We start from the raw sequence: 27868 nt of genomic DNA, 5'->3' as shown, positions 1-27868 counted from the left end.
GCATTGCATTGGATTAGACCTTTACATAAACTGAACAAAATTTTGTAGCAAATAGCTTTAAAAGCATCCCTGCTTATGCCACACTGTAAGGCAAAACTTACCACCTGCAGTAGTTTGCCTATTGTGTAGTACTTGCTCTTTACAATATATGTGCTTACTAATTTGCTCAAAGGTATTGTAAAATTACAACCATTAGGTGAACAGTTACCACACTGTGCCTAAACAGAAGCTAGAAATGCACAACATACTTGTTTACCTGTTCTTTTGTCTTAAACAGGGTTTTACTGTGTATTAGTTTCTAGATGTCTGCCTTGTAAACCCTTTTTTCTTGTCTTTGAATGATCAGTCCTGACATGCAATGACTGTAAACATTATTTATATGGTGTGCTCTTTCTTTTTGTATTTAAATATCAGTCTTCAGAGTATATACTATATTAGGGAGATTCTGTGTATATTTTTGCTATGTATTTGTGTTTGGGTTCATTTTGATTGTATGTATATTTTGCACTGATTTAAAATTCTGTATCAATTGCTTTGTAAGTATTGACCATCTGATTAGAATTTGTCTGTGACAAATATAACAGCTAATTTCTGTTGAGCCCTGGATAAACTTGCCTGTTGTGTTTTGTTGCAACAAGAAGGCTTTTGGTGAGTAAGAAAATGCTCCATGTTTAGGCCAGAAATAACTAGCATTGGTAACATTGTAAGCTGGTGCTTCTGTGTCAATTCTCTATGGGCTAACAACTTTTTAATGTTAGTTTTTATTTGTAGAGGATACTAGTCACATCTGTCTTGCCCATTCTGTATGCAGCAGGCAGCATTCCAAAGTTTCTGAGCACATAGTCCTCATAGGGCTGTTTTGGGGTTCCTCCACACTACCCTCAGGTTCTTTCTTAATTTTTTTTTATCCTTTTGCAAACATCCTCTCAAGCCTGCTGATAGATCCTTCTTTTGTAGGGGTAGTGCAGTTTCAACTACATAAGCAACATCAGAAATATATTTTATTTATTTAAATATTTATAGACCATTTTACAAATCAAGTTTCATCAATATGCTGTTGCCCAAAGTTGGAAATACTGAAAACGAATTATTACATTCACATCTGCCTCTTCATTCACAGAATTTTGGTTGGTGTAAGTCGGCTTATTCCATTTAATTGGCACAACAACCCTAGAAGTGTAAGGTACTGGAGGACTCAAGCAAGCCACTCTTTGAGTGAGGCTCAGACACTCTGTGTAGCTTGCTAGGGAAAGGGAGTTGCTGGCCTGTTCTCTACTGCACTTCAACCCCACCAATAAGGATTAAATCCTATTTTAACAGGGTGGACTCTTTTTTGTATTCCATCTTTAAAAGACTGTCTCCAATTCGTGTGGGGAATGGAGGGCGGGAGATGAAGTTTCCTGTTAAGTGGGCTTATGAATAAGCCGCAACATTTGCTCCAGTCAGTTCCCATGAAGATATAACTTAATGTGCTGTTCTGTACAGCTGCGGTACTTGAGGTCTCTGAAGTATCAAAAACTGTTTTTGAGGCCCTTGGGTTAGTCCAGATTTCAGTTGGAAGCATTTCATTTTTGTGCTGTTACTGCAACATCATCTTCTGTTTCGTTGACTGAACAGCCATGAGATGTCTCTGCAAAGATCCTTCTATAATTGGTGTGAAAGGCAACCAGGAAGAAACAGGCTGCCATGCTGCAGAGTCCAGCCATCACTAGTGTTGGAACTGTGGTAAGAAACATAGGATATTTCTAAGAATGTGTTGTAAGGATGTAGAATAAAACCTGGCAGCTGCTCATAAAAGGAGTCCTGACCTCACTTACCTGGAGTAAGCCCCATGGAATTCAATATTCAGAGCAGACATGGTTAGACTGCACAGTAAGTTAGGCAACTAGATCAACTTATTTAACTATAGACCAGCTACCCAAATGGATTTGTTAATTTTTAAAACGATATTGAATATTGAAACTTAAGCTAGAATAAATAAATAAAATCAAATAAATAGAATGTATAAGTAACGTAAGTCATTATGCAATTTGAGCAAAATATGTAACTGAGTAGAAAAACAATGGCATAATTAATTATAGCAAAGACGTGATATTAATGGATAAAGTAAAGTAGTACATCCCTGTTACTAATACAAAGAGAGTGAGACCTCAAAATACACAAGAGCAACTATAATCTATAAACTCTAATCCATCTAAATAGTTGCACTAAAATGAAACTATACACTTAGTGCAAACCAGAGATGGGGAACCTTTTTCAGACTAAAAGCCACATTCCCTTCTGGGTATATAAGGGGTAAGATGGTCTTTCAGGCATCCTGACCCCAAGCTGTATACTCTGACTTGCCGTAGTGTCAGGGTTTTGAGCAAAGGTCTTTCCCATTGCTTTATCACTGATCCGTTCAACTGCTGATGGCAGGGATTGAGCCTGGGTCCTTCTATATTCAAAGCATGGGCTCTATGAGCAGGTTGGTCATAACCTCAAGGCTTTAAGAGACAGACTATGGTCTTAAAGACTACATGGGGGGATTGTATGCCTGCTGCTTCCCTACAATAACAACAAAAAGAACCAGTGTGGTGGAGTGGATAGTGCTGGACATGTCCCAGGAAGACTTGGTTCAAATCAAATCCTGAGGAGAAAAGTTGTTCTGAGACAGACCTGGTCACAGATGCAGTGCCAGAAGAGCACCTAGCTAGGCCTTCAGCAACAGCTGAATGCTCTCACTAAGAACTCTGATGAAATTGCTGCTAACGCAGTTAAGACTGGCTTCTATCTTAGAGGGCAGAAAGAAAGGGATCGCAGTAAAGTGCCCCCTTCTGCAACTCCTGAAGGAAGCTGCCAAAGTGGTGCGTGTGTATGTGAGAGAGAGAGAATATATCTAAAATAAACAAATACTTACCTGACCAGTCCAGTACTTCGCCTTGGGTTGCAGTACAAGTAGAGAATGATGCCTCTCTCTTCACCGCCAGGCTTTGGAGCAAAAGCATGAACAGAATTCCTAAGAGTTGGCTGTTAAAACAAAACTGATCATTATCCAGCTTTGCTCCTCACTTCATGGTTGTGACATCCCAGCTCCAAGTCTGGCTATTTTGGGGAAAAGGTTTATTGTCCTTAATATTTGCTTTTGTATATAGATTGGATATTCTGATTACTTTCAGTGGATGCCCATCAAGTCCTGGTAGAAACTACACCATTTCAACCAGATATGTTCTTGCTGTACTGATCATTGTCCCCCTTCTCTGTCTCCATTTACTTCCTAATCCCAGCCCCACTGGAAACCTGCCTACAGGTTAAGTCTAGCCTCCAAATGCTACTTTATATCTCCTACTTTGACCTGTGGCTTTCCCTTGCTTTACATTTTGTGTTGGGCATGTTGATCCCCCTTGCCCATATATGGGCAATTGCATCAGAGTCAGGAAATAATGTTGCATACTTGCTAATATGCACTGTGCAAAGAGGTGGTAGTGAGGACAAGCTGGAATTCTCCCTGTCCTGAAAGGGGAAGTAGTGAGAAGGTCCAGCCTCTTGTATCCTAGTTCGAAACTTAAAGAGGAAGGTTATTCCTATGCCCAGCCCATGGAACAGCTTTTGAAGTTAAGAGGGAGTGTTGTAAAAACTGTTTGAAAAAGATTATTCTTATCAAGGGAGGCAAGCACAGGATGTTGCTGTGTATGTTTATGGATGCCACCATTACTGTAGCTGGTGACACTGTTAAAAGATTTGGAAAAGATGCCCCCCCCCCAAAAAAAACAATTACAATGTGAGGCTTTGGGAACTGGCCACCTCTGAACTAGCCAATGTTAATTCAATCCCCAGTGAAGGTGTCCTTGGTGCCTTCTCAATTGCTATCTAATCAGTCTGCATGACTTGAAAAAGGTCCTGTTGTGACTTGAATAAGGTTGTGTTGCATTTAAAGTGATGAAAACCCAGCATTGTGATGAGAAAGGATAAGATGTATCCTGGAAAATATTTGTGAATTGTGCATCTAGTACACACACGCCACTCAATGCAGGAATTGTGGTGCAGAATGCAAGTACAGCATCTGGCCTCTGCTTAATTACCTCCAGTGAAGGAGAGCCATTCTCCTCCTGAGGCACTTTGTTCCAACAGCTCTTGCCCTGAGGAAGTTTCTTCTAACGTTTAATCAAAATCTTCTTCCCCGCAATTTCTACTCAGTGGTTCTAATCCTGCTCTCGGGAGGAACAGAAAAGAAGTCTGCTTCATCTTTTGTGCAACAACCTTGCAGATACTTGAAGACCATGGTCATGTCTCCCCTTTCACTCTGGAAGCAATTAGTATCACTCAGGGTTAGGGAAGCGTTTTCAGGTTGAGGGCTACATTTGTATCCGAGTAACCTTCCAGGGGGCCACACCTCAGAGATGAGCAGAACCAAAGACAAAAGTGAGCAAAACAGCACATTTATCTTTGTACAGTAGGATAGTTTCTACATGCACACGCACCCTTACCCCCCCACCTATCTTGTCTCTCCAGGCAGCCAAGAAGCATTATCAGAGTTCCCGATCCAGCCAGTCAAAAGCTATCAAAGAGGGTAAGAAAGAGGGCTGTGAAGGATGTCTGGCTTGGAAAGACCTGGAGGGCTGCATTTGGCCCCAAGAGTTCCTCTTTAATCTTGGCCTGCTAGGATTTTGACAAGCCTGCTTCCTACTGGCTGCAAAGAATCCAAATATTATCCACATATGGCACACAGTATAAAAGAAAAAAATCAAATGTCCCTTTCCTTGTCCTAATTCTACTACTTACCTAGTCACAAAAATCAGCCCTGAGGATGTTCCTTCTCCCACAGGATAAGAGCATTCAACAGCTAGTTCCATGGCAACAGGATAGATTGCAAATCCAAAAAATCCAAAGAGTGAGCTGAGAACTGCCACAGCATAGGTCTGGTTTCTTAACTGAGACACCTGTAGGATGGAAGAGAGTCTAACTAAGCACCAGCAAGACTGCAGAATCTACTTTCAGCAATCCACCTCCATAATGGCAATTCAGAGGCCTTATTTAGTACTAATGGTATTTACCACGGCAAATCCAATGCTAGCCAATGCAGTTAGACAAAGACTGATCTTGGTAGCTTCAGTAAATTTCTTTGTCCTGTCAACATACAACCCAAGGAAGAAGGCACCAATGAGTCCAGATACAGTAAACAAGGCACCACTCAAACCTGCAAAAAACTGTCAAGAGATGGTGATTAGGCATTATAGTTGCACAACTTTAGAATAAAGTGTGATGCTCCCCCCCCCTTTACAACTGGAAAGTAATCAAGAGTATTCTGATTTGATTATGTGGTATGATATTATTGAACAGTCTGGTGCTGCTGCTTGGAGAAGCTGTGTAGTGAAGAGATCCAAAATGACTTCATTGTAAGCACATAATAAAGCTGCATTGTTAATTCAGCTGTGCTTGCTTAATGTTTGTTTATCCAACTGACATTAGTTTCATTTTTATGCGTCTAGAGCAGCCTTTCCCAACCAGTGTGCCTCCAGATGTTGTTGGACCACAACTCCCATCAGCCTCAGCCAGCATTGCCAATGGTCAGGAAAGATGGGAATTGTGGTCCAACAACATCTGGAGACACACTGGTTGGGAAAGGCTGGTCTAGAGGATTCATTCAAAGCAGCTCAGTTACTAATATATGCAGTAATTTACATACTGAAGCCTAGAAATGTAGAACAAAAAACAGGTTCACTAAACCACAGTATGAGGGAGATCCTAGAACATAAGGCCTCCCCAGATTGCTCACTAGATTGTACCTGCTGTGAGAGAGGAGTGGAGAAGGGAGCATAAAGAGATCCACTCCTGAGCATACCGTGGCTACATGTTCAAGCTGGTAAACTAAGGAATGATGCTTTTAAGTTGGCATTTATTTATCATTTATTCATGTAGAAGGTCCCAGGTTCAATCTTAGCATCCCCTGGTAGGGCTAGGAATGTCTCCTGTCTGAACCCTGGAGAGCTGTTGCCAGTCAGTGTAGATAATACTGAGCTGGATGGGCCAATTATCAGACTTTGTATGAAGCACCTAGCTTCTTATGTTCCTATTTGGAAAGAGCCATAATTCGGTGACAAAACATCTCCTTTGCATGCAGAAGGTCCCAGGTTCAGTCCCTGGCATATCCAGGTAGGGGTGGGGAATGTCCCTAGTCTGAAACCCTGGAGAGCTGCTGCCAGTCAGTGTAGACAGTGCTGAGCTAGATGGAGCAACAGTCTGTATAAGGCAACTTCCTATGTTCCTATGAAATAAGAACAGATTTTCCATCACAGTCCTGGTTTTGCTGCATCTTTGATTTCTGCCTGCTGAAATTCTAATACTAATGTATTCGCAACAGGTGCCTTATCCAAACAGGTGCCTTATCCAAACAGGTGCAGTAAGTCATTGTCCACAGATAGGGATAGGAAGGAAGTTACACAAGCTTTAGTCTTGAGACAGTCACCATAGCAGTATGGGTGGGAGAGATGCTCACAAGACAGGTCATGAGGTTGTTCCTGCTGACCTTCCAATCCTCCCTGGATGTCAAGAGTAAGGAAGGAACGGGCTTGAATACTCAACTAGTCATTCTACCAACAGCTTCCTAAATCTTGGTGCCCAGAGGTTACAGGGCATATTTGGACAGTGCAAACAGTACATGATCTCCAGTACTTCAACAAATCACAGGCCTCTAGGGTGAAAACCTTACCCTGGACTCCCGTGAGAACAGGTACTTCCTGCCTGTCCACATCTACCCACTTCTCCCTATTGCTTGTGGTAAATGGTTGTTGAATTCCTACAATCCTCCTCCCAGGTGCCTTCTAGGTCTTCTGGCTCCACCAGCCCACCTGTAAGCCTTGTCCCCCTCACAAAATGGCAACGTCCTGTAAGAAATCAGGAGTAACTTACATTTGAATATCCATTTACACACAGGATCTGTTCCAACAGAGCACTGAAACAGGTGAATATCGCTATCCCTCCCCCAAAGCAGAGAGCCAGGATGATGTAAGACCTATTTCGCAGAAGCTAAAAATGTAAGACAGTACAGGATTATTAGAAAACAGCAGAACATTCACCAGGAAGCCAGTACACATTTATATTCTGAAGAGTGTGCTGAAACTTAATCTTGATCTCCAGAATAACTGATTGGGCTGCAAGAAATCTTGGACTTTTGTCAAACTAGAGATACATTCAAATAGATGCACTGTTGTACCCTAAGATCTTAATTGCTTTAAAGCATGTTAACCAAGGAAACGGTTTGGTCAGCGGATTTCAGAGGAGGGGGTCATTTCCCTGATTCTAGTGGTCCACTCTGACCTGGTTACTCTCCCTTTCCCTCTCTTCCTCTGGTGGGACCACAAGAAGGAGATCATAGGCATCCATGTCTAACCACAGTTGGTTTCATCTGAGCCAGGAACTGTGGTTAGTTTAAACTAACCACTAGGGATGGATAAATCATCCTGTTTCCATTCCATGTCATTTTCATACGCGCTCAATCACAGGTCCATTCCATCTTGGAATTTGGCAGAGTTAAAAAAAAATATATGAAAAATTTGCATTTAAATTGCACACATTTTGCATGCTCTTTGTATGCTTTCTCCTCTAAAAATAATGTTCCTGTATGCTTTTCAGTGCATTTCCCCCTAGAAGTCTCATTCTGTATGTAAAATACTGTTTTTGTGCATGTATTTGGGTTGAAACTGCACCACAAAGTTCAGAGAAGTATATAATCCAACTAATAGTTGCATTGCTTTCTGCATTTAAGTCCTTAACTGGCAAAATGTATTTGTTGGAAACAGCAGATGGAACAAATTTCTCATCTGTCCCTACTGTATGCTATGGTTTATTGGAAAAAGCCAGGATCAGAAACTAGAGTTTGATCTTGGCTTGTCTGGATGAATTACAGTTGAACCTAACTACAGTTTGTCATGGTTCAGACAAAACAATAAACTGCAGTTAGTTTAAAACTGAAATAGATGCTCCCAATCTCCTCACAGCCACATCAGAAGAGGAGAGAGGAGGGGAGGTAGCACTCTACTATAGTTTACAGTGCAATCCTATACATGTCTATTTAGAACTAAGTCCTGTTGACTGCAATTGTGCCAATAGGCATGAAGTGTGGAGGAAAACCCAGTCCAGCTCCCACTCTATCCATCCAGATCAAATTTTCTGATAGGGCTCCCTGCATTCAGTCTCAGCAACATCAGCTTGTATGCACAATTCCTCACCCAGCTGGGATGCTTTCCACCTATAGCTGCTAGCTAGATCAGAGTCTTCTGTGGAGGGGCAACAGATCAGCAGCAGAGCCCAAGTTTTATACGAAGCCCATCACACATTTATTCCCTGTTTAATCTCCAGGTAAAATATTTTAGATAACACGGTAGGGGAGGAGGGCCCTGGAGAGGCAACACTGAGCTAGATCATGAACCAACCATCTAATCTGGCATGACATCTCATGGTGCGCATGAGTGATACATGTATAATTGTATATAGTGATACATATATAATTGGTAACATCTCTGTCCAAGCTGATTATTCTGTTTTGCTTTTGCAACATACCAACTTCAAGCCTCCAAAGAAAGTTGGCGAATTAGAATGACTGGCACTCGCTGATGGCGGTGTTGGAGGGACCTTGTCACGAATGCCAACTGTTGCTAAGACACAGGCAAAGACAGCAGGCCCTGCATACACTCCAAGCTGTAAAGAAAAAGAAGAAACAGTTTAACTCATCTGCCAAGGGCATGTAAGTGGTACTGAATTCTAAAATAGATTAGCTTTCATTTACCATTAAGGGAATATCCTTTTCTTCCTGTACAAGTGCAGGCGACAGTAGGTTAGCTATGAGAAGGCCCAATGGATTGGCTGAATGGAAATTAAAAAGAGAGAAAGTGAGGTCATGTTTTCTCAAGCCTTGGAAACATAATGCCAAATATTTAACAAACATGCCAACTGACTGAAAAGCAAAGAGAGACCATCTGGATCTGCTTTGAAACCCTTTTGATGGGTAGCTGGTTTTGATGGTTATTTCTAGAAGAATGCCTGCTGGTGGTACTCAGCACTTTTTGGCTCACTTCTTTAATGCTCTTTAATAAGGGCTTTCTTTAAAGACTCTAACAAATTATAGATGAAGAAGTTTCTGGACTGTACCAGTTCCGATTGCACATGTATGTAGAGGGGAAAGTTCACAAGTGAATGCTCTTCCATATGGAAGAAAACTAGCCTTTTTCATAACGGGACCCCCAACCTGCAGTGGTGCAGCCCAGATACAAATTTACCACCTGGGCTGTCCTTTTTAAAAAATAAGTCAAAGTGCTGGCAATATGGATGATAGGTGCTGAAAATGTGACTTGGAAATGCTTATTAAGGCATTTGATTACTTTTTGGCACATTTAAAAAGATAGCAAAAGATTTATCAATAAAATTTTAATAAGGAAACAGTGTTTAGTATTTGAGATTCAGAAAACTGGTGTTTTCAAAAAACAAGAGGGCTATACTAAAAAAAACTAATATATCATTTTATAACATACAAGTTTTGATAGTATTAAACCCTAAGCATTTCACAACCATCAATTATTCTGCCTTGCTTTTCCAGTCTTTTGATTCAATTAGGCTACAATCCTATACTCACATATCTGGGAGTAGGCCCCATTGAACTCAGTAGACATATATAAGATTACTTCTGAGTTGACACATATAGGATTGTGCCATTTTCAGTTAAGATCTGCTTTCTCCTTTGGAACCAGCTCCTTGTTATGTCCAACACAAAGAGTTGTGGAAAAGAGTTCTACCATCGTTCACTATTACTGATAGTTACCTTCTAATGTTACTAGATGCTGATTATTGACAGTGTTGATGGTCCTTATAATTTTAATGGGAGAAAAATATCTAGGGCAATTGCAGACATGTTGGGTTGCATACTTCCGGTAGTTCCAACAATTGTTACTTGGTTATCTATGTCTATATACTGTAAAAGGTTACATTAAATTAGAGACTTTGAATTAGTGTTAACAGTACAGTCCTATCCATATCTACATAAAAGTAAGTCCCGTTGAGTTCAATAGAGCTTTCTTCCAGGTAAGCGTGGATAAGATTGCAGTCTATATGTCTGAATTGTTGCATCAGTTGAATTAGCAGCAAGGCTGAAAATTCATCGCCCTTCAGACACAAAGTGGTTCTTTAGTAAGACTTTCATTCAAAATGGGATGTTTATATCAGATATTAGAACCAATGTGTTAGCTTCCAGCAAATCTTAGTACCTGAATTTCAAAGCTGTAAGTGTTGAACTGCCAACCTTTCAAGTTCAGGTACTGCGCCAGTCCACAGCCCAAACTTCAAAGCTGTGCCATTCATTTAATAAAAAAGTACTCATCCTGCTAGCATATTAGGGGTTCAACTGAGGATCAGACACAAAACACACACCCATCCACATCCCCAGTTGGTATAATCCCCACCAGATAGCCGTTTTAACAGTTGGCAGGTAGCTAGGCTTCTTTTGAATGGGAGACAAGCTCAACTCACATCTGTGGTGACTGTCTGCTATGCCCCGTCCCATAGATCTCTAAAATCATATCTATGAAAGCATAGCCTCTTAACCACACCAGCTCTTGAATAACCAAGAATGCCACACCTGTGCCCAGATACTTACACATTGAGCCAATCATATTGGCTGTGGCTCTCTGGTGCTCTGGGAACCATAAGGCTGCTACTTTGGTTGGTGAAAAAATAATGAGAGGCTGGGCTACAGCACAGAGGCACTGCCCTACGAGCAGGTATACAACATTGAGAGAGCCCAGACTCAGGAAACTGAGGATGCTGAAAATCCGAACAATGCTTCCCACCATGTTCAGCCAGGCACAGAGTATCACCTGCAGCAGAAGAAACCACATTGCCAGCATTTACTCAAAAGAGCTATCCATGAGATCTGATTGAATTGCAACCCTTGAAACACTAGGACTATTTTATTTTCCTGTATTTGCTTTCAAACATGGGAATCCAGAACGAAATGGAAAATAGCCTTTTCTTAAAAAAAAAAAAAAAAAGTGCCATAAAACTGAGGAGCGGGTAGATTGTTTGTTTGTTTCATCAATTTATATGCCACTTAATTACAGTTGTCTCTAAGCGATGTACAGGAGTCTCAATGCAATGAAACAAAAAACGAGTTAAAGCTAGAATATCAGAATTCAATTAAAAACCTGCTGGACTGGCAGTACATGAGGCCCCATCTGCAGTACACATTTAAAGCATTATCATGCCACTTTAAACAGTCACGGTTTCCCCGGAAGAATCCTGGGAGCTGTAGTTTGTTAAGGGTGCTGAGAGTTGTTAGGAGAGCCATATTTCCCTCAGAGTTGCAGTGTTCCCTGGAAAGAGGGACTGATTGTTAAACCACTTCGGGACCTGTAGCTTTGTGAGGGGAATAGGCTTCTCCTAACGACTCTTAGCACCCTTACACTTCCCAGGATCCTTTGGGGCAAGCCATGACTGTTTTAAGTGTTACGATACTGCTTTAAATGTATAGTGCAAATGGAGCCTGAGGATGAGTGCAGCAGAGAGGCAAAAAGACCTGAACTGTGTCTCTGGGAGGCCTTCAGTTCAAACCTCATCCAATTCACCAGGTGGCCTTAGACAAGGCACTAGAGGGCTTTATATCACACATCCCTCCCAGTGTGTTCCCTGAATGTACAGTATGGTGTTAAGTGGGATCATGCTCACAGATCATGCCCCCACAGACGCTGACACACTTGCTCCTCCCTCCCTCAGCAGCTGCAGATCTGGTGTTAGTGAGAAAATGACCCTACCCATGTAGGGCTCCATCACTTGATTGGGACCCTGGTGAATCAGAGTTTCCAATAGGATGGAGGAAACCATTACATACATATGCTGAACATGCAGTTGTTGAAAGCATGACCAACAGGTCTTCCCTTCTTCCCTTCCCCCCCCCCCCCCCGCTTTGCATTTGCCAAACTCCTTGCAGGGAAAGTTGTGCAAAGACCCCTTCTGTCTCTCAGCCTCAAATTTGCAACAGAAGGACCATGATGATATTGACCTGCTTTACAGCACGATAGTCAAGATGTCTGAGGATGGATTTGAAGGGCTTTAAACTCCCTCAGAGCCTGGTACACATGCTGGGCAGTTCTACTCTGAACATGAATGTTTCTACTTCTGGCTTATACTGATTTCAGTAGCTCTCTTGTCTGATCTTCCCCTTAAACACCTAACAAAGGGAGTGAGCCAAGCGAACGGACTGGGAGCTTGCTGACTGAAGCCATTTCATTAGCTTGGAGGGATTCAAGCCTCAATTTCTAGACAATGTTCCCAGCAATCTGTATTGCTTAAGCCACCCACGAAGTGCTGTGTGGCCAAGCAAGCAGGCTCTCTGACTGTGCTATCCATTTTCCCATCATAACCAGCAAGCCATGGCAGTTTATGCTGACCAGAGGTTCTATAACGTACAGAACGTGGATGTACAGCCAACCACAAGAGCCGTGGCTAAGCATCACACTCTGCATACCAGTTTCTAGCAGGGCCTCTGTGGGAGAAGAACCAGTACCAAGGCACTGTCTAGAAGCAAAATTGTGTGTTAGCCATTGAGGGCTAGTTTGCAGAATCAAGTGGAAGGACCCCACTCCAAATCATATGCAAGTATCAGTGACAGCACATAGACACTTTAGGGGGAGACAGCATTCTTGCATGAATTTGCTTAAAGGAGGGCTTGTTGCATTGTGCCCTTTGTGTGTTACAAATAACCCCATAGAGCTGTGGTATTCAAACTTTCCACCTTCAGGGAATGTTTTCCTCATCTACCTGACTGCTGAGGAGCACCTGTGCATTGCAGAGGACCCTAGAATGTGACCAAGAATACCCACTCAGGCCCAAACTACATGATGCATTGCATTAGGATTAGACAAATTCATGGAGGATAAGGCTGTCGACAGCTACTAACCATGCTGGCTATGCTCTGCCTCCATAGTCGGAGGCAGTATACTTCTGAACATCAGTTGCTGGAAATCATAGATGGGGAAAGGGCTGTTGTGCTCAGCTCCTACTTGTGGGCTTCCCACCGGCATCTGGTTGGCCACTGTGAGAACAGGATGCTGGACAAGATGGGTCCTTGGCCTGATACAGTTGCAGGGCTCTTCTTATGTTTTTAAATATGACAATGCATTTAACGTATCTAATATGATCCTTAATTTATGCAGAACATTAGCCAGGTCTCTTGGGGTTCACTGTCATTCCTCATGATGACTCTAGAGCAGGGGTAGGGAAGCCAAGGGCTAAATTCTCATCTGGGCAACTTTCAGAGGGTCACATGCCAGAAGTGGACAGAGCAAAAGTGGGGGAAGCAACAAATGTAAATTATACCTGTGTGTAGTAAGCTAGATTCAATACATACACCTCTCTGTCCTCATCCAGACAACGAAGAGGCATGATCAGAGCAAGGACAGATTCCAGTCAATCAAAAACACTCAAGGAAGGAAAGAGGTAGGGGTTGGGAAGGGATTGTAGTCTGGGGAGAATCCCAAGAAAATACTGAGAGACCTGGAGGGCTGCATTTGACCCCCAAGCCCGAGGTTCCCCACATCTGCCCTAGAGTTTGCTCAATGCCCTCCTGTGATTGTCTATTGCAAAAGATTGGTAATAATGGTGAGCAAGCTGTCTTTCCAGGAAGCCTGTTGGCCATTAGTGCCCTTCTAACAGAGGAATCCCTGATAAATGTCCAGGGAATGCCAAGGTATCCCAGAACATCCTAACCTACCTCACAGGGTTGTTGTGAGGATAAAACTGGGAGGAGGGGAGCCATGTTTGTACGCCACCTTGAGCTCCTTGGAGGAAAGGTGGGATATAAAATTAATAATAAAGAAAGAAACATGGCTTGAAAATCAACACAGGTGTAAGCCACTTTGTACCAGTCTCCATTTCAACTTACAGCACATTTAAGCCCAACAGTGTCCAGAATCCATATTGCTAGGAGCCCAACTGGAACGGATATGACCATGTACACAAGGGAGAGCCAGTTGACCACATCCATTGAGGTGTGGAAGCGTTCTGCCGTTTTATCAGCTACTGGAGCGAAGGTCAACCATAACTGCAGATGTGGAGAAAAGAGGGATGGTTGTGGATATAGGAAGTTGCGTTATATGGAGTCAGACCATGAGTTAGCTCAGTACTGTCCACTCTGACTGGCAGTACTCTCCAGGGTTTCAGGCAAGAGTGTCTCCCAGCCCTACCTGGAGATGCCATTGGCGATTGACCCTGGGACCTCCTGCATGGAAGGCAGATGCTCTGCCATTGAGCTACAGCCTTTCCCCATACGGTTGTAGCATTAGCACACAAAAAATCAGCATGTTTGAGGTGCAATCTGTGAGTGACAATGCTTAGATACAATTAAAGGTGACTACTATGGCCATTTACACTTTATATATTGTCAAGCTGCAGTCCTATACTCACTTACCTGGGAATAAATCCCATTGAACTCAATGGGGCTTGCATCAGAGGAGACACATACAGGATTGTGCTGCCAGTTGTGGAAATAGCCACTCACCTGTTCTCCTGGGACATGCAGGAATCACCTCCAGCTGACCAGGCTTTATAAAAGTTGTATATTTCTCTTTTGGGCCACGGATGACTCAAACAGATGTATATGGAGAGGACGGCTGCTTTGTTGTAAGTTTTTTCTAACAGAGTGACAGCTTGGATTGCTCATGTGCAGCCAGGATTACTGTCAAAGATATTACAGAGCTTTGAAGCTCCTATTCCGTGGGATAACATCAATAAATGTTTCTAGAGCTGAAGGTGACTTAAAGCATCCTACTATTGAGCAAAATACAAATCCAGGTAAACCACTTAGAATGTTTAGCAACTAAATGTTTGAAGTGGTTTACCTGGATTGGTATTTCAGCTGGTAGGAGATCTCTTTGCATCAGAGTTTTGGTTCCAGGCAATTAATGCAATCTCAAATTGACATTTGGGCAGGGCCCAAGAGACTGATGCAAGACAGATCTCCAGGCAAAATACAGACCATTCATTTATATTGATTTATCTACCCATCTACCAATGTCCTGAATTTGAGCTGTAAACAATTGACAACTTAGGATCAGATAGTGGAGCTTAAAGAGCTCGTTTTTATTTTTCTTTTGTTCTTAATAAACATTCTATAATTGGACAGTCGGGTCCGTGGGCATGGTTGCCAAATTCTCAGGGTGTTCAGACATCCCCACATGCCTAGGCCATTTGGGGTTCACACTATAGTATGTTTCAGAGTTGTTAAAAGGACCGGCATGTTGCTCTGCTCTGTGGGGGAGCTGGGAGAACATAGGCTGACGTTGCTCACTGGGCAAACTGTAGAAAGGATCTGGATGGAAAGTGCAGGGTGTGCTGTTCCTAGGATCTCAGGGGTATTTTTCTTGGGCACCCCAGTGTTTATTCCTGCCTGGGAGACTGAGCTTGAGAGAGAAGTGGTGGCAGCAGTTACCTTAAGGTTAAAATGCAACTGACCTACTCTGCAGGGCAGATAGGAACAGTTAGAAAGGAAGGACACAAGCAGGGCCTCCTCTTGGCCTCTTCCTTCCATCACATATACCACTTGATAAAGATCTGTAACTGGGGTACAGCATCTAACAACACAGCATTACAGATCTACAGTAAAACCGTCAGTACAAGCTAGTAAAATAGTAAAAGTACAAAAATACAATAAAACATGATAATATGCAAAAAGACAGGGCCTGGCTTAATAATAATTGCGAAGCTCCTCTCTAAATCAGAAAGCAACCCTGAGACAAAAGAGTTTGACCTAATATGGCCAACCGATCCAGGGTCAAAATGTGCATTAGCCCATTTCTGAAATGGCTGTGACAATGGTCCAAAACCCTGCCATATTCTGTCCACCAACCACAAATCTGCCTTCTGTTCAAGGTCGCTTTGCAGCCTCACTTCAACAGACATCCTCAGTGTCAAGTTGTGAAGCAAAAGGAACCCTGAATGGGAGCTGCCAAAGGAAAGGAAATTAATGAAGCCTTAAAGGTATCAAAGAGGCTGTCTGGCAAACAGATGGGGCCCGCCAAGCTTATTACAGCCTGGGTGTGTCCCAGAGTGAAGTACACAGCACTTAAAAGCAGGTAAGCAGTTTGCAGAGATGGGGAAAGAATATACATTAATGTGCAGCCTAATATCTGTACAGCAGTTCTCACTCTTGGGGAAAAAAGTAAAAAATAGAGATCTTCTAAGATTAGGGATGAGGAACCTGTATCAGAACAAGGTGAACTCACTTCTGGGCAACCTTCAGAGGGCCACATACCAGTGGTGAGCAGGGCCAAAGGCAAAAAAGAACTGGCCATAAACTGTGAATTTGACCTTAGTACCACAGGCCAGTTTCTTCACAGTCACACATTCCTCTCTATCCAGGCAAACAAAAGGCATGATCAGAGTTCAAGGACACATTCCAGCCAGGCAAAAACACTCCAGGAGGGTGGAAAACAGGGCTGGGGAGGGGCTGTGGCCCAAGGGCCAGAGTGCAAGTTCTGTTGGAAGTGGGGCAAGAGCAACCCGTTTGGGTTCTTTTGTTTGTATTCCAGAATGAAGATAGAGTTAGGGTCCTCCAGCTGGCTAGGCTTGCCTACCTTTACCTGTGTTGTTCTCTACCTAACTTCCTTCTGTTGTAAACTGATATGCTCAGGGAAGCTTATCTGCCCCTCCTTTGTCATCTTCTTCGACTGTCCGAGGAGAGAGGAGACATCTTTGTCTTTGCTGACTCTCCTGAGCTGTGAGGGCAATACCCACGTCTGGGCACTGTGCCCCCAAATTAGTTAGAACTAGTATGCCTTTCCTATCTACTATGTATTTCGATAAATAAAGTAGCTTTTCTTATTTTACCATTTTACTTTACTAAGTCTCAGTGAGGGGTAAATACGGGATGAACGCCTGCTACTTAGATAAAAACTTAGATACTTAGGTAAATACACACACTTGCACATGCAGCTCAGACCGCTGAGTATCTCTGCATATTTCCATAAGTTCATGTTGGAATGTATGAGGTTCAACTCTAACTTGGTGGGTTGAGGCTGCATGGGGTTAAAAAGGGTAGCTAGGGAGGAGACCTCTTGGTTGCTAGGCTGTACCTGTCCTTTGATACTTGCCGTCTCTCCCCCTCCTGCTAGACTGATATGCAAAGGATGTTGATCCCAGTTCCTTCCCAGTTCCTTTCTTCTTTCTCGATAGGGGATCAGACATCTTTCCTTTGTCTCTCCCTCTCAACCAGCATGAAAGCTGCACTGGGAGCAGTGCAGACTGCTCCAACATAGCTAGTTAGCTAGATATAGGACTCTTTCCTATCAAGCATGTACTTCCAGAATAAAGTAGTTCCTTCTTATTTTACAGCTTAACGTCTCTGTCTGACTAATTTGCAGGGAAGGTAGAATCTTAGCAAAGATTCAAACACACACACGTAAGCTCGCTCAATACTCTCCGTTCCACTACGCAACTCAATAGAATTCCGACTGTGCTGTTATGCTGGCTCTGGGGCTATAGATATGAAGTCCCTCCCTCACCAACCCAGGTAGAATGAAGGTTATACCCCTGCCATGTGGGACAATGCTATGCTGATATATCTGCTATGCCAGTACAGCTCTGCCAATGCAAGGAGAGCCAAAACAGGACAGAGATGTGGGTGAGAGATGTTGAGAACAGAGGAGAGGACAATACTCCTATGTCCCTTCAGACCTCATTTGGGGTGGAAGTGAGGAGAAGGACCAAAATAGCAGGGGGAGATTGGTCACGTGTGCTGTCAGGGGGAAGGGGATCAAAAAGACCAATTGACCCATGAATGAGCTGGACTCTTGAACCTGTGCAGCCATCCTTCTGGTGAGCTCAGCTGTGCCTTAGTGTGGGAACCCCTCCCCATCTTTTGTAGTGTGGGGTCGTACTCTGGGTTATGCACTGACTTCCTTACGTCTTTCTGTCTGACATAACCAGAATGTGTTGCAGAATAATGGTGGCCGAAAGAGGGCTCTTCACAGGTGCCTGCAGTAGCTGTCAAAATTAATAGCTGCTACAGGTACCCACTGGTTTGTTCACTGTTTTTAGCAGAGATGGCCCACACATTCACTGAGTGATGTACCTGCATGTGTGAATTGGCCACAAGTCAACATATATCCCATTGTTTCATGCATATGTCCTTCTGAATGAGTCACTGCTTGTCTATAACATAACAGAAACTCTCCAGACAGCAGTGTGGTTTCATTTAAAACAAACCAGGGTAACTTATTTTGCTTACCAGAACTTAATTGTTTTCCTGTGTTGGAATGAAGGAGGGATTAAGTGTGGTAAACTGCTAAAATGCCCAATTAAGCAATTAAGCCATATGCACAGTAGTGCAGAGTGTAAAGCAATGTTTAGAGTCTGTATAGCCAGTGGTCATGAATAGAAGTCATCTGATGACTTGGATGAAGTTACTAAATGGACAATAGAAACTAAACACGCTGCTGAAGACAAAGTCTGCCGTTCTTCTCATTGAAATTCTGTCAGTATTCTGAAAAGAACCAAGGTGACCAAGGATTACTTGAATGGTGTTGGGTAGTGCTTCTCCATGGCTCCATCCCTTCATAAACTCTGAGCTCAGATGAATCCTCCAGTTCTCACCAAATGTATCCCTCAAAAAGTCACAGGCAGGAAGTATAGGCTTGAACAATTTCTACGGCAGAACAGCTCTCTAGGGTGATCTAGTCACCCTCAGTTTCTTTCAAGGTGAAATTCCACAGTGTCGAATCTGATAATTCCAGAGGGGCTACACGAGTTATCTAAGTTAAAGCAAACTTCAACAAAGAGTCTCGTGGACTCTTAAAAACAGATGTATGGGGCATAAGCTTTCAAATGTTGTGCATGTGCTGTTGTTTTACACATTGAGGCCAAAGGTCAAGCGACGTCAGAGACAGTTGCAAGTGTGTCATAGTATTAGGTGAAGCATAAATGATAAAGGATCCAGTCAAATGAATACAGGATCCATCCAACATGGGTATCAACAGTTCCTACCAGTCATCGCTGATGAATAGGTGATCTCATGTATTGCTTGACCTTTGGGGATCAATTTGTAAAACAAAAGCAATATATTTTTCTCCCTTGCTGCTTTCTGTATTCATGATGTATATGCTCATTTAGGCAACCACTTTATGAATTTAATGAGTTGGGTTCTCAGCCATAAAAGCTTATGCCACAATCAATGTCTTTGGCTGGAAGGTGCCACATGATGCGTAAAGGAATTCCAATTCAGCAGCTGAGGAAGCTGTGCTTTCGGCTCTAGCTTTGGAGGGCCCTTGGCCAAGATGCCCTCCATGCCCCTCCTCTCTCACTGAGTTTACTTCTCCACTGCAACAGTGTCCCAGTGGGAGGGGGCTCTCCTCAGTGGGGCCCCAGCTGGGCTGTGAGCCGTTGGCAAATGCCCCACCATACCAACCCTTGACACTGGTCCTGGGCAGCCACCTTCTACCAAGTCAGACTGTTTCTCCAACTTTGTTGTTATGTGCCTTCAAGTCGATTATGACTTATGGCGACCTTATGAATTAGCAACCTCCAAGAGCATCTGTCGTGAACCGCACTGTTCAGATCTTGTAAGTTCAGGTCTGTGGCTTCCTTTATGGAATCAGTCCATCTCTTGTTTAGCCTTCCTCTTTTTCTACTCCCTTCTGTTTTCCCCAGCATTATTGTCTTTTCTAGTGAATCCTGTCTTTTCATGATGTGTCCAAAGTATGATAACCTCAGTTTCATCATTTTAGCTTCTAGTGACAGTTCTGGTTTAATTTGTTATTTGTCTTTTTCACAGTCCATGGTATGCGCAAAGCTCTCCTCCAACACCACATTTCGAATGAGTTGATTTTTCTCTTATCTGCTTTTTTCACTGTCCAACTTTCACATCCATACATAAAGATCAGTAATATCATGGTCTGAATGATCCTGACTTTAGTGTTCAGTGATACATCTCTGCATTTGAGTTTCTCCAACTAGCCAAGAGAAAGTACTTCTTCACGCAATGCATAGTTAAACTGTGGAATTCACTCCCACAAGAGGCAGTAATGGCCACCAACTTGGATAGCTTTAAAAGAGGATTTGACAAATTCATGGAGGATAAAGCCAGTGTGGTGTAGTGGTTAAGGTGTTGGACTACGACCTGGGAGATCAGGGTTCGAATCCCCACATAGCTATGAAGCTCACTGGGTGACCTTGGGCCAGTCACTGCCTCTTAGCCTCATGAAAACCCTATTCATAGGGTTGCCATACGTTGGAATCGACTTGAAGGCAGCACATTTACATTTTTAATGCTATCAATGGCTAGTATCCACAATGGCTAGGTTGTACCCCCATAGTTGGAGGAAATATGCTTCTGAATACCAGTTGCCGGAAACTGCAGTAGGGAAGAGTGCTATTGCACTCATGATCCTGTTTGTGGGCTTTGCATGGGCATCTGATTGGCCTCTGTGAGAAAAATGCACTCTGCACATGTTCAGAGGCTTTGGATTGTTAACATTCATACTGAACTCCCTCCAAAACTAGATTCCCAGGCAGAGCCTAGGACAGACCGCAGCCGGAGTCCTATGCACACTTACTTGAAAGTAAGTCCCAGTACAGTGGAACAAACTATTAAAAGGCCCAATGTAGTGTAGCAGGTGGAGTGATGGAGTAGGACCCGAGAAAGCAGAGTTTAAATCTCCACTCAGCCACAAAACTCACAGGGTGGCCTTGGGCCACCCACTCTGTCTCTCTTAGCCTAGCCTACCTCATGGGGTGGTTGTACAGCTGACAGGGGCCCTTGTACAACACCTTGAGCTCCTCAGAGGATAAAAATGTAGTAAAATTAAAATGCATGCTTCTAATGACAATACATATTTATATGGAATGCAACTCATTAGTCAGGCTTGCTCCTGATTGATGGAGCCGCATGTTATTTATCGGATTTGAAATCTTCATCAATCGTTTTGGATACATTTTCACTGAGCGAACATACTGCAGCTCTCTCTCTCTCTCTCTCTCTCTCTCTCTCTCTCTCTCTCTCTCTCTCTCCCCCCCCCCCCCGCCAGGACAGGCATGGTTTAAATTTCCCGCCCCGATCCAGAAATTCTGCAGCGCCTTCCTGGGCAACTATAGACAATTGATGGGCTGGTTCGACCGGGAAAGCAGCAGGACAAATCCACTCCGATGATGATGATGATCATGATCGAACGCACCACCACCACCAAACGCCGGAGGGAGAGATGGACAAATCTTCCCGCTTTCCTTGCATTACATACCATTGCGTTGGAGCAACTGACCAGGCAGACGACGGTCAGCAGGAACCAGCGCCGCTTGTAGACCTTGAACGAACCCGGGCTTGTCAAATCGGTCTCCGGGGCGATCTTGTCCGAAGAAGTCTCGGACTGGTTGTTGTTGCTGCTGCTGGTGCTGGCGGTTTCTACGTCCATTTTCTCTCTTCGCGTCCCGGTCCCCTTTCAGTTCCTTGTTTTTATCCCCTTCCTGGGAGTCTCGGTCTTCTTTTTATTGGAACCAGAGCGAGAACCAGCTGTGTAGCTAAAGCGCCCTCGGTGCCATCCGCCCCAGTTGTGGTACTCCCTGGATCTTCCGAGGCTGGGGAAATAATTGCCACATCTTTGGTAGGAAGACTTGAGAAGCCGGTTCCCCGTGCAACGCTCGCCCGATCCTGTCTCCTCTTCCGCGGCGGCGGCTTTTGTAGGAGGTTGCCTTGATTGGTTCCTCTCTGACCGGCGACCAAACTGCACAGTTCCTGGTTCTGAGACGCTCCCCCTGCGGGGTCCTAGCGTCTGCTGTATTCGGTTCCCTCGTCACAGATCTCCAGTCGCCTGCCTGCCTGCCTGCCTTTGAACCGTCCACAAAACGAAGAGGGCATGAAGCGATTTGCTTTTCTAGAATGAACGCTTGTCGTTTATATACGATGCGCAAGTTTCCCAGGGGTGCAGTTAGGTAATGTCCAGACTATGGGCTCGGTGGCTTATGGGAACATCCCCTCCACTTAGATATGTTTTCATTCATTCACTTATTTCAACTGGGACCTTCTTTAGATTTCATTTTGTGTTTATTATGACATTTCTGTCTCACCTTTGAGCTCGAGGTGGCATCCAAACACGGTTCTCCCTCTCTAGATTTTATCCTCGCAACAACCCTGTGAGGTAGATTAGGCTGAGAGACGGTAACTGGTCATCCAGTGAGCTTCATGACCCAGCAAGAATTTGAACCCTGCTCGCTCAGGTCCCAGTCCAACACTCTGACCACTACACGGTGGCCACGTGCATTACATTACTTACTTCAACATGGGTTAAGCCAAGAGCCCCTGTTGTTTTGGGGGGCTCTCCTGCTGAGTCCCGCCCTGAGGGCTCCACCGATAGTCCTGCCCCTGCCAGGGCTCCAATACCTTTAGCCAATGTGGAGTCATGGCTGAAGAGCTAGACTGAGATTGGGGAGACTCTGAAGCGTTTTATGTTAGCCTCTTGCTCTCTTTCTCCAACTTTTCACCAGGGCGATTGTGAGGATAAAAATGGAATAGTTCCATGTATTGTGCCTTGGAAGAAAGGTGGGCTACCAATGGGATAAAGAAAATATCTTCTTGTATGGCAGGCATTCATTTAATAGGTGTAGCATTCTCCCTCCCAGAACAAAAAAGCTTCACCTGCCAGATTTCTGCCTGCCATGCAGCCCATTGTGAGGGGAAGATGGCCACTTGCAATGGAAAGCTGGTCTTACTGTGTACTTACTCCTGTTTACTCTGCATCTGATGCGCTGCCACCACTGGTCTGAGAAGTGGTACACCCATGACATTAGCTACAGTCCATTTCTAGCCTGTATAATGTTGTTTCTTATGAGATACTGCATTTTGATGCATTGTTCCCCAAACCAGCTTTGATCTGAACTGAGATAAAGAACGAACTAACCGTTTTAAGCCAGTAATGTATACACAGCCTATATTATACTTGCCATGAGATGGATGGGAATTCCTGTGGTCGGCTCCCCTTGCCCCACTGTCTGTAGCTGTCAACTCACCATGTGAGTCAGGGCTCTCACAGGGGCACCATTTAAAAAGGCAGTCCCCCTCCATGCTTTAGACTAGTGGTTCCCAACCTTTATGAGCACGGGACCCCCTTTATAAGCTGAAAAAAAATTGTGACCCTCTCCCCCCAGGGAGGCAGGCTGGCTGCCAGGAAGGAAGGGGGAAAGCAGCCTTTCTTTGCAGGCTTGCTTTTTTTGCTTCACAAAAAGTGCTCTCCTCTCATTCTAAGTAAGGGCGTTGCCAGTAGCGGCAGTGCAAGGAGACGGGAATCAGTGATAGTAATCTCCTCTTCTTCCTGGTAGCCCCACCCTCAGCCTCCTTTGGCATCTGCCATGTATTTTAGAGGCAGATGCCTGCCCTTAGTGCGCCTGAAAGATGCTCTGGCGCTTCAGCAAAAGGCCTCCCCTCTCGTTTGGAGCAAGGGGGAGGTGTCATCTGCAGTGGCAGCAGAAAGCAGACAGTGTCGAGGGAGTGAAGACTTTTTTAAAAAATTAATAAATAGTTCATTTCTTTACTGTTCATGGCCCCCTCTGGATTACTTCGCGGCTCCCCTGGGGGTCCTGGCCCCCAGGTTGGGAACCACTGCTTTAGACCTATGTTATGAGGTATAAACTTTGGCACAGAACAAATACTCTTGTTTTGCTTTCGCTTTTGGTTGTTGCTATTAAATAGATGTGAACATATCTGAGAGAAGCCTTTGAACTTTGCTGTGAGTCAGCAGAGTCAGGTAAGAATCTTGAAGCCGTAGAACATGGCTGCAGATGGAAGGCGGTGTTTTTAAATGTACTTTTGTGAAGAAAGGGGAAAGTCCCTGCAATCATTCTCCCCCCCCCTCTCTGAGTGTGTGTGTGTGTGAGAGAGAGAGAATATACCAAAACAGCATCACCCCACCAACAGCCTAAAGTGGTACAGTCCACCACCTTAGAACTCTACCACGTCATTCTGTTTGTGATGCCCAGGCCTTACTCTTTGCTCACTGCAGGGATGGGGAACAAGTGGCCCTCCAGATGTTGTTGAACTACTCATCATCCCTGACAACAGGAAAAGTGCTGTCTGGAATCATCACAGACATATGAACATTTGATTAAATTTAAATAGAGTGTTATGCGATGCATGCTGACCTACATGCAGGCATCCCACACATTTTCTTCACACCAAACTGAATGATGAGTGCAGCAATATTGCTGTGGCTTGAAAGACAGGGATTCTGAAAACACCACTTACTCACATGACCTATGACTCAGTTCCTATATACACACACCCACAGCTGACGGAGCAGCTGTGATTCATGCTAGCAGTTTTTAAAAGGTCATGCTGAATTGTGCTACTGGACACTCAGGGACAATTGTTTAGCGATGCAGCTCCTGATTATCCCCTGCCCTGTAAACATGTTTCTGACTGGTGTTCCAAGGCCCAGTCCACCGTTCAGGGAATTCCTATCTAATCTAATATGAGGCATGTTGATCCCACATCACTTACACAATACACTGAAAGTGTGGTGCTGATGAGACAGCATTTGGGGCTTTTTAGTTCAGAGAAAAGGTGAGTGAGGCAACATCATACAGTGCATAAAATTATGCATGGCATGGAAAGAGTGAATAGAGAAGAGTTTGTCTCCTCTCATAACACTAGAACTTGTGGACATCCAGTGAAGCTGAATGGTGGATGATTCAGGACAAGCAAAAGAAAGTACTTCTTCACACAGAACATAGTTAAACTATGGAATCTGAATCTGCTCCCACAGGAGGCAGTGATGGTCACCAACCTAGATGCTTGAACAGAGGATTAGGCAAATCCTATTCGGTATTATAAAAAAAAATACACACAGAAATGGGAACTAATTTGGTTGGTCCTATTTCTTAGCAGAGATATAAAAATACAAGCAGCAGAATGAGAATGTAAACCAGCCCCACCTTTCTCTATATAAATAACAACAGACACAATCTTTTAGGTAAAAGATAAAACATTTACTCACGAATTCTTCATATGTTCAGAAACATAGGCTCTAGCTTAAAAGAAAGAAAATAGTCTCAGTTCATTTTAGTGGTTTAGTATTGATGCTCTCAGAGAGAGCATCTGTGCCATGCGGCCTCTCTCAATGGTAGGAAGATCAGGAAAGGAGAATATTCAAAAATCCCCCAGGACAAAGGAGGAGGAAGTCAGGTAAGTAACCCCACCCATTAGGAAGTTACATCATGGTAAAATGGGTACATGGGATATTGCCAAAATATCCCTTAAAGTGACCAGGCAACATTTGCCTATTCCAATAAATCTATGGCAGGTAAGGCTATCAATGGCTACTAGCCATGATGGCTGTGCTCTGCCTCCATAGGCGGTGGCAGTATGCTTCTGAATGCTAGTTGCTGGAAACTGCAGGAGGAGAGAGTGTTGTTGCACTCAGGTTCACGGCAGGCTTCCCAGAGGGATGTGGTTGGCCACTATGAGAACAGGATGCTGCACTAGATGGGCCACTGGCCTGGTCCTACAGGCTCTCCTTATGTCCTTATGGGTGATGTGTTATTGTCACCATCTACCTGTGTGAGTTTCTGCAAGACCTGCTCCCTGCATTTCTGGCTGATTTCCACCTGGCCTGGAAGGGCGGGGCCCTGTCTCTCTCCAGCTACAAAAGCAGCAAGTGCTGAAGGGGCCAGAGACCGTGTGTGTGTATGTGTGCGTGAACCTGCTGCTCGGGATGTCTATAGACTACTGGGGTTTTGTTTTGTATTATATGTTATATTTTACTCTATGTTATATTTTAGTCTATGTACGCCGCCTAGAGTGGCCGTTAATTTGGCCAGATAGGCGGCCTAGAAATAAAATTTTATTATTATTATTATTATTAATCAGTAGTCCCATACCCCTATTTTCCAGCAGAAGGAAGAATTCCTTTTTTTTTTTTTTTTTTTTCAATAATTTTTATTCAAATTTTCATAAAACATACAAGACGAAATCATAAAACATTCAAAGACAAAAAACAAAATCAAAAATAGTTAAACAAAAAAAAATAAAAAATAAAAATAAAAATAAAAAATAAAGAGTAAAATATTGACTTCCCATTTGTCAAAGATCAGATCAGTTATAAGTCTATAATATATAACAATCCTGTCTCTTAAGTCATATTATAAAATCACTTTCCTCCAATAGTTATCTTACTTAATCATCAAATCTCATAAACATTACTTTATTCTTTCCACAAAAAGTCAAAGAGAGGTTTCAATTCTTTAAGAAATATATCTATCAATTTTTTTTTTCCAGATAAGCATATCGATTAATCCATCAGAAGGAAGAATTCCTAATTTCACAAGACAGGCTAGCTTGTTATATGAATTCATATTACTGCAGGAGTTGCAGTATTCAGGCATGTCTATGGATCTTGTGGTTGACTGAACATTGCACACACCCCTTCTGTTAGTGTTATTAAATGCCATGCATTTTAAATGTGGGTGACATTGCCAACTAAGCACACCAGAGCCTATTTGATATGCATAATGCAAATTATCTGCATGGTGCTTAAAACATGTCTCTTACATTATTTCAATAGGACTTAAAATGGGCCTGTAAGGTATGCCACATTTTTATTATCTTGATATTATGAGCGGAGGGCGGCTGAACAAAAGTGGTATGCCCAAGGCAGGAGTAGCCAATGTGGCACCCTCCAGATGTTGTCAGACTCCAACTCCCATCAGCCCAGCCAGTATGAAAAATGGTCAGGGAAGATGGGAATTGCAGTTGAACAATATCTGGAGGAGCCACATGTTCCTTACCCTTGGCCTAAGGCCACAGGGAATTCAGGCTGAGGTGAGATTTTAACTTGGCTCATAGTATGTGATGGAACAGCTCTGTCTGGATCTATTTTTAATAAAAACCAATAAAACCAAACTACCTCCATTAAGGGGGCTGACAGCATTGCCTAGGAAGTGTGGTAAACCCTAGGAAACATGCATTTCGATGTAACACCAAGTGCCCTTTGCTCTGGAAAACACTTGCTTAAGGTGTTGTCAAATGTAAATGAACAGCCATTTGGTCAAAACAATTTCACTTATCTTAATGGCCCATCTGTACCTTTGAAATGGTAAAGAATCCTTAGTGTGTATTGTGATGGCAGATTTAAAGAGATGTACTCTCAAGTCATTTGACTGACTGTGGGAACATTGTGAACAACACGTGGAGCTGACTGGGTAACTATCCTAGAGCAGGGTGACTAATTTGTGGCCCACAGGCTGTATCTGGCATTCCAAAGGGGAATTTTAGCCCCCCTCCATTTCTTTAGTTTTTAGCCCACCTCCATTTCTTTAGTTTTTAGGCCCCTTCCATTTCTTTTTTTTAATAGCTTAAAAAAAATACTGACCACTGCTCTGGGTCTCCTGCCATGATACTTTAATGCCAACATTTATGTTTTCCCCATTTGTCCATTCAAACTTTATTTTTTTAAAAAAAATTAAAACATTTTTATTGACTCTGCTCCGATAGGTGGAATATAGACTGTGATGGGAAAAGTTCTTAAGTTCCCCTTAAGACTTCCCAAAATTTGTCCATTTAAAAAACAGTTTTGACTAACATAATGAATACAAATCATTTAATTTTTTATAATTTTTAAAATAACATATAATGAATGAGAACAGTGATTTAATATAATGTAGAATAGCTGATGGGAAAGACATTTGGAAGACAGCCTTGAGAACTGCAGTTATCATCCCAATTTTTGTACTTTGGCCACACATAATCTCCCCCCGCCCAGGATTGACTTTGGGTCAGTGTGGCTCTCAGCCCAGAAAAGTTTAGTCCCACCTGTCTGCCTGGGGTAATCCTGTCCAACGTGATATTGATGGATTTGTGAGAAATGTGTCT

At 43.3% G+C, this 27868-nt stretch overlaps 1 protein-coding gene across 2 annotated transcripts; it reads right to left on the bottom strand.

Annotated features, from left to right (window-relative positions):
• Positions 1-983: 983 nt before the first annotated feature.
• On the bottom strand, positions 984-21723 carry SLC49A3 (solute carrier family 49 member 3). 2 transcript variants are annotated; one of them, XM_061634960.1, is made up of 10 exons: positions 21252-21723; positions 13907-14065; positions 10625-10844; positions 8765-8841; positions 8539-8676; positions 6889-7005; positions 5034-5186; positions 4762-4919; positions 2900-3009; positions 984-1720 (listed from the first exon to the last, which is right to left on the bottom strand). In XM_061634960.1, the coding sequence occupies exons 1-10, from the start codon at positions 21420-21422 to the stop codon at positions 1566-1568; spliced, it is 1458 nt and encodes a 485-aa protein (XP_061490944.1). In that variant the 5' UTR covers positions 21423-21723; the 3' UTR covers positions 984-1565. The 2 variants fall into 2 exon arrangements, with proteins under 2 accessions (XP_061490944.1, XP_061490954.1); XM_061634970.1 differs by having other exon boundaries at positions 2900-2970.
• Between the last annotated feature and the right edge of the window lie 6145 nt (positions 21724-27868).

The sequence above is a fragment of the Rhineura floridana genome, chromosome 1, assembly GCF_030035675.1.
Source record: "Rhineura floridana isolate rRhiFlo1 chromosome 1, rRhiFlo1.hap2, whole genome shotgun sequence".
NCBI classification, from domain to species: Eukaryota; Metazoa; Chordata; class Lepidosauria; order Squamata; family Rhineuridae; genus Rhineura; species Rhineura floridana.
Note: the sequence above shows the minus strand (reverse complement) of the source record. Positions and strands in the feature narration are given on the sequence as shown.